The sequence below is a fragment of the Pangasianodon hypophthalmus genome, chromosome 27 (genome assembly GCF_027358585.1).
Source record: "Pangasianodon hypophthalmus isolate fPanHyp1 chromosome 27, fPanHyp1.pri, whole genome shotgun sequence".
Taxonomy (NCBI): Eukaryota; Metazoa; Chordata; class Actinopteri; order Siluriformes; family Pangasiidae; genus Pangasianodon; species Pangasianodon hypophthalmus.
In genome coordinates this window covers 16,353,287-16,365,748 of record NC_069736.1, presented here as the reverse complement: position 1 = coordinate 16,365,748, position 12,462 = coordinate 16,353,287, and the positions used below count along the sequence as shown (strand labels likewise).

Sequence of the window (12,462 nt, the reverse complement as noted above, 5' to 3'; positions counted from 1 at the left end):
CGGTGATAATCAGTGCTTCCTCCAGCTTGGATTTTCTGAAGAGGTCATGCTGTGCGTATGAATGGAAGTCAATGGAATGAAAAGTGTAGTGTGACTGCCCCTGAGGAGGCAGCACTACCCGTTGTACCTCTGTGCCCATCCCAGCATTATAAAATCCTTTCAAATGTCTTTCAAAAGTCTTTCAAAGCGTTACAGGATAGTGAGTTTGATACTTCTGTTGTAATTCACTGTTATACACTTCATTTACCTGAGATGTTTTCAACAGCAACTTTAATTTTAACGCTTCCAAATATTTCAAATGTCAAATTAGCTATAATATACAGTACATTTCAAAGTAAAAGAAGCCTGGGTTAGGTAATGGTTTTCTTTTCCATGCTTCGTCACATTACCCAGCAGGGGGCGCCCCAGACTAAGATGCGGAAACTGATCAAACTCATTTGTGTTTGGTTTGCTGATCAAACCTTCAGGATAGATTAAACAAGGCAGTTTGTCACTCAGTTTCCATGTTCACTCTGGACATCTTAGATTAATCTCTTTAAATTTTGCACAGCAACTTACAGTGAAAATATGGAAAACAAAACTACAACCTTTCTTCTTGTTTTCCCCTGATTTAAGTAAAATATATGTTGTTATTTATTCTGAACATATGGAGCACCTGGAGAGCTATAACCTGAATTTGCATTTTAACAACGCAGAAGTCGGAGTGGTATTTGAGAAAAATAGCCATAAGCAAAAATAACAGCAAAAATAAGAATTTCCTGAATATTAATACATTCATTGAAATGTAATAATGGCAGTGTTTTTGTAGTGTTTGCATGATCCACTCAGACCCTTGGCAGCATATAATGAAACAAAAGTGATGCATTAGAGTGTAACAAAATTAAATATAGGCTTTCACTGGTGTGCATGGTTGCCAGGTCTCAGCAAGATTTCCATTCCAATTACATGTAGAAATCCGCACAAAAAGCCCAGCCTAGCCCCAAAGGTTTGGTCATTGGAAAATCGAAATACATTTTTCTTATTGTCCGAAATCTTTGCTTGGGAAACAAGTTCGCACATTTAAGATTTGTTGTTTCAAAACTAGCCCAATTTGACATAAAAAAAAAAAAAAAAAAAAAACTCTGGCAAGTCATGAGTCAAGGGGTGTCTGAAACATGGGCGCTTTATTTCACATTCTGCATTTAGCTTATAGCTCAAACGTGTTTTTGAATGTTGCATTCTCCAGTAATATTGAGTGATTAAGATTAAATGTTTATTACACCTTACATAATATTAGTGCTACTAATTTTTTGTTTTCAAGTTCAGAGTACTTGGAAAATAGCTGTAATCTATAATTATGATATGCTAATGACTAGTTTTTGAGACGGTTTGCATTGGCCTGGCCAGTAGTCTAAGCAATCATTTTAGATTATTTCAGGGTCAGTTGCTTAATAATGTATGTAAATATCTAGCGTAAAGGTTTAATCCAGATGGTGTTTCTGTGTGAAAATAATAAAAAATATGAGCATCTGTGCATAGGAAGGATGTACAAGTATATAAAATTCATGCACCCAAATGCTCCATCTGTCTCATCATCCACCATCCAACTTGTGAGAGGGGGTCCAGCAACCATACATTTCCAATAGCATACCATAACTAAATCTTTAAAACTCATATACAGTGTAATCAAAGAGGCTGCCAGGAGAAGAGGCAGAGAAGAAAGATAAAAGAAGGAGGAAAAAATTGGAAAAAAATAAGAGAGACATGTGGGTTTAAAAAAAAAAAAGGCTAGTATTTGCAAGAGAAGTGTGCTTGAGTACAAGATTAACCTTAAGGCCCTTGCTGTGTTTTTGGAAAACCCATGTAGTAATTTGTGTTTGGCACCAAACCTGACAAAGCTACACGTAGCTGTCAACAGGAAGTCACCAAATTAGAGTCTACTGTAATGTTTGTTACCAGTGTCTGTCATCATCAGTAGTTACTAAATTGGTAGCAGTCATCAGCAGACCGGTTCAGCCATTAGTCACACTGGAGTTCTTGTGTGTGCTTTACTCTTGTTTCTTTTTTTTTTCACTTTCACTTGGTTTCACCTAGAAGTTGTCATATTTTCTTGGCAGTGATGAAGCTGTCCTGAGAATATGACATAGACAAATTTAGCCTATGGCTAGCTCTCTGTGGTCAGGAATGTAATCAAGAAAAATTGGGTCTGTTTTTGGTGAAGAGTATGACCTTCCTCACTACCTTGTCAGTCTGTCACCAGAACACGCCATTTAGCATACTCCTATAAGTTGTAGCACCTGTTAGCCTACTCCCAGGTAACTGTTGTGATATAGTGAATGACAAAGCTTTTATTGTGAATTGGCTATGACATACTGAGGAGAAAAATTGAGGTTTAAAAATAACATGTTGAGTTTGTAATATACAGTTAACTGTAAACTGTAGCCAGTGAAAAGACAGTGAATGCCCTGTTCACAAGGATACATTATCGAAAAGACAATGTTGATAGTGAAATAATAGACAATAAATTTCATTAAACAATAATAACATGGTAAAAGTATTCAGTAAAAACATACAGTGTACAGTTGTTTAAAGGTTGGCAAGAATTCTGGCATTAATGAGTAACTTTACATTTATCAGTACAGTATTTTAATAAAATTGATAAGTAAACAACACAGAAAATACATTCAGAAAGGAAACACTGTTTGGTAGTGCTATGCTGCCACAGATATTCTGATTTTCACAGAGCGTGACTACAGTCTCTGTAAAAAAGGTGCAGGATTGAAACTACATGCTCCATTGTGCATCTTAAGAAAACCAGTGTCCATACGTTCAGTACTGTAAACAGATTGGCTGGGAACTGACAGAGGGTCCGAATGTACTCGCACATGCTGCAATGTCCATGTGCAACTGGCTGAGAAAAATGAGTATTTAAAGCATAGGGCTGAATATGGGAGGGATCACCTTCTGGACCTTCTCCTGGTACAGAGCACGAAAAACATGCTTCTGTTCATTTCTGTTCTTCCATCTGGAGAGAGACAGAAAGAGCATGAGAAAATGTAAGAGAGTGTAACCTGATATAACTGGTCAAATTGTGGGTTCAACCAGGAGTCTGTCAGTAAAGATAAGGCTCTGCCCTGATTAGTCAGTGTATTTATTCACCTCTCTTTGTCCTGTATTTTATGAGAACATCAGGGCGTTCTATTATACTCTAACAATGAACAATGGGGTGTTTTGTTGCAGCCTGAAATGAGCTAGAGTCGATTTAACTCTGATTACCATGTTTGTCTGAGTTCTAAAACTATGAACCTCTGCTGTTGTTAACAGATAAAGGGATTCTGTGGGTGTGTCCTTACTCTGCTGCAACAAATAATTGACAAAATCAGTAGTAAAAATATTCAGCAATAAAGTTTATTAGCAATTAGTTGGACTGTGTCATTTACGCTAAAACAAATTTGATTGAAATGGTGGATTTATGTAATTAATCCTTACGGATAATTGGTGGATTTATGTAATTATGTACTATGTAGTGTTGGGCAGTGAGTAGCGAAGCTATGTGAATTAATTAGCTTGCAAGTAGTTAAACTATTTTTTCAATGCTACATTGCTTAATTTTATTAATATACGCAGTATAGGTTGTATTTTTAATATAACTTGTGTGTCAAATCATCAATTCGAGTCATTAATTCCATTAATTGAAAGCTAAGAGTCAACCCCAACACTTTGGAGTTAATACCACACACTGAAAATGATTCGCTTTATTGCACACGGCAAGCGTCAGAGTGTTTAGGATCAGAGTGTTTCAGTTAGAGAGGCAGCGGATGTTTGCTTAGCCTTTATTTTGAATTTTTCTGGCCAGAGTTGAACAAATCAGGGCTGCAAGTGAGACATGGTTGCAAAAAAGGGTGCAGAAGCAGTAAAATATTTACAGTATACCACTGTCTTGCTGTAGTTTGGGTGTGTCATTTGGTCATCATAAGCACTTGATAACATTCTCATCCTGTGACAGATTATCTGATAAATATAAGTAAGGTTGTAGTGGTGTTTGCCACCTGTTATTTAATCAAACCTAGTTAAGAGTTCTGTAGTAGCATTAGTTAATTGAAATGCTACAAATAAATATTTTTAAATAAATATTTGTGATTTTACGTATTTAAAACAATAATTGATTACTAAAAAAATCAATAGATAACAATTGATAATTGATTATCAAAATAATTGTTAGTTGCAGCCCTGACTGTGTCTTTCATGTACTGCTCAGTTAAATGACCTAGTAATCAACCAGTCAAGCAATCATTCAGTCATAAACTTACATCTTCCTGAGCATCCGTAGTATGAGGCAGATGGTGCCGACCAAAACAATGACACTGGCTATAATGGCGATCAGTAGCAAAGGGCTCCTGGATGAATTGCATTGAATTATTTCTGGTTCAGTCTCTGTGCAGAAAGGAAGTGGATTTAGGGTTCAAGTGTGGGATATGGACATCAGCATTTGGGAAGCATATTATTGTGATGTACCTGGAATGCATCTTGGTTGGCTCCAGTCGCTCCAGAAGCCATCATCAGCACAGTAAATGTTCACTTTAGATCTGACCCGGTAGCAGTTTCTCTCAGTTTCACCATCCTGATGGAAATCAAACTCTGTCTCCTCGATCAAAGCTGTCTGTGGAAAGGGGGAAAAAAAAGAAATTCCAAATTATGACCAACCTCAGTGCTGTGTCACTATTCACATAATTATTTAAATAATCTGCTGTATCACATAACAAAATCTTAATAATCAGTAGGTTTAAGTAAATAAGTAAAAATATATAACTTGGAAATATATATATACATACATACATATATACATACATGCTCTTTAATTTCCCCCAGGGATCAATAAAGTGTTATCTTATTAGTTTGAATGTTGCGCACGTATGGATTTTCATAAATACACACAACAACATTTCTATGAATGTACACAAGTGTAGAGTTATAATCTGGTTCTTAATACTTATTTATAAAAATACTATGCAGGATTTATGCTGGTTATTAAAATATGTGCAAAAGAAGTGATATAAGCACAATGCTTTTAAACTTTTCTTTTTTTCTTAAGCTTTTTAAACGTTCTTTTTTTAATTCAGCCAATTACGGAAGCTGTTTTGCTTAGATACAAAGCTGCGTAACTTCTGAAAGTCTTGTTTACATTCAAAATGTGAAAGAAGGAGAGAGATCATCAGAGAAGGCAAGTAGTGCCAAACAAGTAGAGGTCAAACCAGCACCTGGCATTTGAAAACAAGGTCAGCGGTAACAAAGAGCATGACAAGACCTTTGCAGTTTGCAAGAACTTTTACGCAAGATTAAATTCTTCTGTAACACAACTAATGTGAGAAATCACATCAGGCATTTTCACCCTGATCTAACATTAGCAGGAAACACTGTTGTGGCTAACCAGAGAACCAGGAGAAAAGAATCCATGTGTAGAGAACAGTAATTCAGATGCATGATTATATAATTATAGAATCTTTTTATAATTGAATTCAGTCAAATCATGAGGCAAGCGATGATTGTGACCCCTAGTAAAGTGTGTGAAACGCTGTGTACTCACCTGTTGCTTGCTACCATTGTGCTTCACTGTGGTTATTTCAAGCTCGTACTCCAGACAGTGCTCTGGAACAGGACCTGATGGAGGGGCCCACTCTACATGCACCAGGGTGTCATTATGAGCCAGATGTAGCTTAGACACTGCTGCAGGTTTGACTGAGGGACAGAGAAAAAGGGATGTTTAGGAATTTTTCAGCCATGTACCAAGCTATCCAAGTTGTCTAGCCTAGTCTAGCTAAAGACTCATTTTAACATTTAATTATAATGGTAAATATACATGGCAACATGTACGGTCATGATTTTGAGCAATAAGGATGCTGAAGTGTAATTACCATGGTTTTGGATCTCCAGGGAAAAGAAGGCCGGCTCTAAATCTCCCGCCTCAGAAGAGCCATTCACACAAATGTTAAACTCGGTAAAATCCAAAAGAGATGTGGGAGGGAATCTACATCCTTTGCGGTGCTCACGTGATGGGATGTACTCTGGACATTCCCCTGTTTCCTGCATTGCTCTGTGCCTGGAGAAATAGGACAGGTATTACACACACATTTTGAATATAACCAGAGACCACATTGACAGAGCCATAAAAATCAACCTTTTTTGCAAGCATTTTATTTGAATATTTCTTTATTTAGGCTGTCGATCTGTTGGTATCAGACCTGTCATAGGTGCCTTACGTTAAATTAAGGATGATGTAGAGCTTTACCAGTAATAGAGGTAGTGTTTTGAGTCGGCGGGCTCAACAGTTCCAGGCTCCCAAGTGCACTCCATGTACTCCTTGTTAAAATAAACGCAGTGGAAATCCCTTATTCTTGAGCCAGCCGCACCTGAGACAGATATTCATTCCAATATTAAAACCATGTGTTCATCTGCGCAGAATAAAAATGTCATTCTGTTGAGTACTTTTCAGTTTAAACTGGTTGGCCTTTGCTGACTGCACTTGGCAGTGTGCACTGTGCAGTGCCCTTATGAAAGGAATGCTTGTTTTTTTCTGCTCACCCTCCAGAGTGCACGAAAGAAGGTCCTCAATTCTTTCTTTCTGATAAAGAAATTAATACACATTTCCCCTCTTATACTGGGTTGATAAAATCCATATTTGTCTGGTTTTCACTGTATGCTTGATATATCTTTCAGGTATTTTATTATAAGTGTTAAATAGTAATATAGTGAACAGCTTCAAGCTTCATAAATAAAGAATGAAGTTAGTTCTGTAGATGCCACTAAACTCCAAGGACTGAAGTAGACTTAGGAGTCACTTCTCCTCAAAGAACCTCACAGCATAAGCTTTTTTTTTTTTTTCTTTTGACAAAGAAAACAGCTGACTAAACATTATGACCTTTTCAGTGACTAATACTGCTGTGGGAATATTTGAAAAAAGGCACCCTTTTCTTGCCAACTCTAGGTCAAATTGGGTTCAAACTGAGGGAGGACAATTGATCATTGTGGCTACATTTTCGACTTAACAAGGACCACGCTTGATCAGCAACCAAGGGGTTTGAATTTAAAGACAATTTGATTATATGCAGTATCCCTATAACAGTAAAGTTTAACAGGGGTCTGTTATATTACAAAAGCAGACAGGTTCTGACAAATGTCTTGAAACATCACTTCAGTGCACAAGGCCATTTTTTGAGTTTGCACTCAGGTGACCTTGTTCAGTGGGCCTAATTGGAGGGGAGAGACACAGAGCTTCAAATCCACATAGTTTTCCTTCTTTTTCTTTTGCTGCACTTAATCTCAAACATCTGGGCAAACTGCACCCTGAGCTTCCTTTGAAACTGTAGTCCTGGCAAATCTTTAAAACACATTTTAAGATAGATCAATTCAGGCAGTTCCTTAGTACTTGGGAAACAGCCATATATTAAAACCTAATGAGGCCTGATTCATCTCTTAAGGGAACCTCCAAGCATAATTATTTTCATCTTCACATAGAATGAACAAAAAAAGGATGACTTTTATAGTGAGTAATAACACTGGGAACAAAACTTTCTTGTGAAGACTAGTCAAAATCAAAGTTGTGGCTAAAAATGGGTCAGAAAATTTCAGGATAAGGATTAAGGTTCACTAGTTATTGCTAAATTGTCAACTAAGCAAAAACCACCAAGGAAAAATGTAAGGAGATGTGGTGTTTTTTTGTCTTGAGTAAGCACTAACTCTGTGTTCACTTATCCTCATGCTGCATAAACACGAGTCTTGCCATCAGATCACTTAGGGTTTAACAGTAAGCCTCTGCACTTAGACAGCTGTTCAGCATGACCACTTCCAGTATACCTTTATGTTCAGGCATGTGCACAAACTTGACTTCCTCTCCCAGAATGTCTGTTCCATTGGTGCACGAACACTTCAGCAGGGTGAGCATCCGCACCTCGATTGGTTTCTCCAGGTTAAACTGGGCCGTGTAGAATAGCCTGGACGTCTGCACACCCTATGACACACACACACACACACAAATCAGGTCACCTCTAAAAGACACAAAGATTAATATCATCCCTGTGCACCAACTTGACAAAGAAGGAAATGAATGCTGCAAATGAGCTGCAGAAGTAATATAACTGCTGGCTGTTATTTGAAAATCTGATACTGTGAGCAAAAGTGAATGAAGTTTCTTGCAAATCCCAGTAAAACTGCTGTAGCTGATACACTTAAAGCGCAATCCACACGGATATTTGTAAAACATAATTTATTTCTCTGTTTTGGCCTACTTTCCAAATGAATGTAGCATTTTGGGTCAGTGAAAATGAAGCTTAAAAGGAGAAATGTGAAAATTCTGTTTTCATTGTTTCAGTATGGATGGGAAACACGTATGACATCACAACGCCAGTCTGCATGTCCACTGTGTTTTTGTCTGTTATCAGAGTGCTAGAACTCAGTTTATCACGGTTGCTGATTGGGTTGTGATTTTGTGGTCTGTAATTTCTTATTGGATAGCTTTGTTTTATTATCACACCTTTGTGCAGAGGGAGTAGATGCTGTACTGCTCCTGAATTCACTGTGCTGATGATACATAACATTTGACATGACAGTTTACAACAGAGTGGGGTGGCGTGCTCATGTGTGCATTTTCAAATTACGGTTTTTATGTGTGTACAGAGATATTTTTGAAAACACTGTTTATGTAGATGGGGAATTTTTTTTTTTTTATTTTAATGGAGTACAAGCTAATTATCCAAAAATATCTTTCAGCTTTCAGTGTTGGTTTTAAAGTTGGGTAAAGTTGATGTTGATGTAAGTTGAAGCAATAGATTTTGTCTGCCTGAAGGATTCTATGGAACTGATTCTTAATGGATTCTAGGTAACTCCCAAGCTGTGCACAGAGCCAAGAATAACCATACACAGTGTAGACAACAGACCTGAAGAATTTGCTCAGCAGCACAAAAAAGTCAGGAAAGCTTGACTGCTTCAATCTTTGTACATACACTAAGGAACATTTTGTGCATAATATGACACATCTTTAAAAAATGCTGTCCAGGCCACTGAAGGGAAAACAAAACAAGCTCCTAGCACAGATAATGCTGTAGGCTTCTTCAGTTTGAATGAAAATTCACTGCATTGCATCTTTAACGTGAAATGCCAGAATTCACGTTGAGTTAGTGCTCTTGCTTGTAAGACTTAAATGATTGTTTAATTAAATGCAATGTAAATGTAGCTTTTTATTTGTAACATATAGCTAGAGTTTATATTCAGCATCACTAATATGCTCACAATCATGTTACATACAGTGCAGTAATGCATTAGCTAGCAGGATATTAGATAGCTACTGAATAGGCTAAGTCAAAGTCATTATATTCTCTTATTTTAGCAACTCTTCTTGGTGATGCAGTATCTCTATATCATGTCCTAGTGTTCTTAGTGTTTAGGGTATACATCCAATGTCTTCTGATGAAAGTTACTACATGTGAAAAGGACACTCAAATGAAATTGAGTATTGCTAATAAATGAAATTGTTGCTAATAATGGAAACTATTGCATATGAGGTTTCTTTAGCCACACCCTTGGACACTGGTGTAGACAAGCAACCAAAAATAAAGCATTTTTTAGAACTTCATTTCCAGCAATGTCAAGGTGTCAAAGGCTGAATACTCTCTATGGTAGTTCGAAAAGTATCACAGATTCTAGTTGGATATAGCTGGGATTTTAAAAATGACTAACTTGGAAAGATTCAAAAATAATATGTTATTATAATTATGATTTCTAAAAGGTGTGCTGTGTGAATGAAATGGAAAATAAGCCTGACTTTGATTGGTACAACAGATAACAATGATCTTATCACATAAGTTCAAGAGAAATGCCTCGAGCCAAAGCTTCCGAGACATGATATTCAAGGAAGTCAACCTCTCTATCAAGAGAAGTTACAGTTTGGTCTTAAAGAATGATAATAAAGATAACGAATATAATAAAAATTCTTTTTTACCAAAGGGGTTCAATAAGATTGTCTTTTTAACTCAGGTAGTCACATCATCTTATTTGTTTATGCTTATATTCAGGTTCAGCATTAATAAACAATTATACCATAGGCTGTATGCCCCTACTAAGGTTTGAAAATGCACAGAGAATGTGTGTGTTAGTGTGTTTGGATGGATACCTTCCATCTCCCTGTGTATGTGTCATAAAAGCGGAGTTGGTAGCGAATAGTGCAGTTTGTGAGATCATGCAGGCTGCCTGGTCGGCTCCACTCAATGTTCAAGTAACCCAGATGACCTGGATCGATGATCCTTATGTTTTCTGGAGGATCCACTGGAGAAAAGATAAGGTGTCATGTGTCATAAGAGACACTGCTTGTTACTGGGTCATAAGTAACTCCTCAATAAAACATTTACGTTTTAACTTTGTGAGTCAGAATTGAGACTCACATGGCACTGACCAATCGCTCACCTGACACGCCTGCTACGGTGACTGAGTGTGACACGTGCTTAGTCAACGAAACAAAGGTGACTAAACACATCCAGGGCAGTGTTTGGCGCAAAATCATCCTTCTATGATGTATTTGTTTTATTCCTGAGATGAACAGAAGAGGATTTAAGTGGTGATGTGAAAGATATGTGTTTTATACTGAGATATTAGGATTTTTATCTTGAGTGACCTTCTATTCATTTTTAACTTAATTCTAATTATCCATGCATGTACACACTTTCTGGGGCTGTCAGTGCCAATAATGATGTCATATATTGTAATTTATTTAGCTAAGCTTATTGAAGGCATAAAAAATGATGAAATTATGTCCTAATAAATGATCAATTAAATATAGAAAGCTTGATGCTTTCGATATGTTGAAGTCTCCCAGGGGTTTTGGAGAGTGTTGCAAAAATATTTGAAATAATTCATTCACACTTAATGGTTGTTAAATGTGGAGTTCAATGTAAAGAATATTACTGCAGGGGTGTAGTAGCTTATATGCCCCCAGCTAGCTAAACTTCACAGTAGAAGAGAAACAGGTAAATCAAACTAATATGTAGGTCAGTGCACAAATAATTCAAGCAAATATAAAATGTGCCAACATAGTGGTGATGAGTGTTGTAACACTGATGGTATGTTGTAATTATAGCACTTGTTTCATTAAATGGAGCACAACAGAAGCACACCTACACACGTCATAAGCTTAAGAGAGTTGCAGCCAAGTTCTCCTCCACCCACACACACACCACAATCAATGACCTCAGAGAAAATTCAGAACATTCAAATCAACGTTTAAACTTATGCAGTCAAGACATGCCATCAAGACTATTTGTTCTTCAGTCTCATAAGTCCTGTATAAGGATTATTTATGAGTTCATGTAATACATTATCACAACCCACATATAATGGCAAAGATTAGAAGGAAAGTTTGAAAAAGAGAAAACAAGAGTAGAAAAATACATCAATTCTTTTTTACAACAAAGAAAAAAATGAAAAGGAGAAACCAGAGACATAAAGGCAAGTGTAAAATTACAAGAATCACATAATTAGAATAACTCACTTAATGTTCTTGAATGGTGAGATGGAGCACTTCTCTGTAGTGATGCTCTCGGTGTGTGTTTACACACTGTCCTCTGGAAACAGTCTGACTGTACACCGCTGCCAGTGATCGCCTTTTGTTCAGAATGGAATACAGCTCCCCCTACAGGTCTCTGGGAACCAGTCTTTTGAAGACACAAATCAAGCAAGTCTATGAACTGGGTTTGAGAAAAATGATGCACTGAAAAAATAGCTTTTGGAACCTCTTGGACTTTAATTAGGATTGTGAGGCTGAATTAGCTCTACTTGTTGAGTTATATACATATTTCATTCTATCATATTCTAAATTGTTTAATTACATATCCATGTATTTATTTGGTGTTTTAATGGTCAGGCTGCCAGAATTGCTGCTTCTGAAATTTTAGGTGGAACAGACACAGTGACTGTAATTGAAACTAGAGATAATTTGATGTGTACATCTGTAGAAAAAATGGATAATGCACTGCTTGTCCTGTGGTTTTATATCTACATCATTCATCCATGATGATGATGATGAAACCTGACAGTTTTCAAATCTTTTGCATCTGTTCAGGCACACCACAGCTAATCAGACTCTTATCTAGAAGTTTGAAAACTGTGAACAATAGTATGTGGGCATGAGTTTTCTGCCTACTATTTCCACTTCTGGCTCAATCCTAAGCTTGGGTTATATCTGTGCAGCGTTTCGCATTTTCTTGCTGTTTCCGTATGTGGGTTTCCTCTGGGTTCCCTCTCCTCCCATAGGCATGCTGGTAGCTGGGTTGGCTAAGATAAGTTGCCCCTGGGATGTGAATGAGTGTATAAATGTGTGTGTACATGGTGCCCTGCTGGAAAGGCGTCCCATCCAGGGTATATTTCCGCCATGGTCTTGACCAGGATAAAGTGGCTACTGAAGATGACTTCCCAGATGCTTTGTGCTTATTATTAAATCTG

General features: G+C 37.1%; 1 protein-coding gene across 1 annotated transcript; it reads right to left on the bottom strand.

The window, feature by feature from the left end:
- Positions 1 to 2,309: 2,309 nt before the first annotated feature.
- il13ra2 (interleukin 13 receptor, alpha 2) lies at positions 2,310 to 11,695 on the bottom strand. Its single transcript, XM_026921769.3, has 10 exons — positions 11,513 to 11,695; positions 10,432 to 10,554; positions 10,142 to 10,293; positions 7,831 to 7,984; positions 6,266 to 6,386; positions 5,892 to 6,076; positions 5,564 to 5,715; positions 4,495 to 4,639; positions 4,290 to 4,413; positions 2,310 to 3,004 (listed from the first exon to the last, which is right to left on the bottom strand). Exons 2-10 carry the CDS (start codon positions 10,526 to 10,528, stop codon positions 2,908 to 2,910), a joined length of 1,227 nt encoding a protein of 408 aa, XP_026777570.3. The 5' UTR covers positions 10,529 to 10,554; positions 11,513 to 11,695; the 3' UTR covers positions 2,310 to 2,907.
- Between the last annotated feature and the right edge of the window lie 767 nt (positions 11,696 to 12,462).

What these genes read in the sequence shown, in the direction of transcription:
- il13ra2 (XM_026921769.3), bottom strand. Translation starts at nt 10,528, where the DNA reads ATGATTTTGCGCCAAACACTGCCCTGGATGTGTTTAGTCACCTTTGTT. An exon ending in GCACATGCCTGAACATAAAG is followed by an intron (nt 6,387 to 7,830) that starts GTATACTGGAAG and finishes TATCTGTCTCAG; the next exon opens with GTGCGGCTGGCTCAAGAATA. An exon ending in CCTGGAGATCCAAAACCATG is followed by an intron (nt 5,716 to 5,891) that starts GTAATTACACTT and finishes TCTGTCCCTCAG; the next exon opens with TCAAACCTGCAGCAGTGTCT.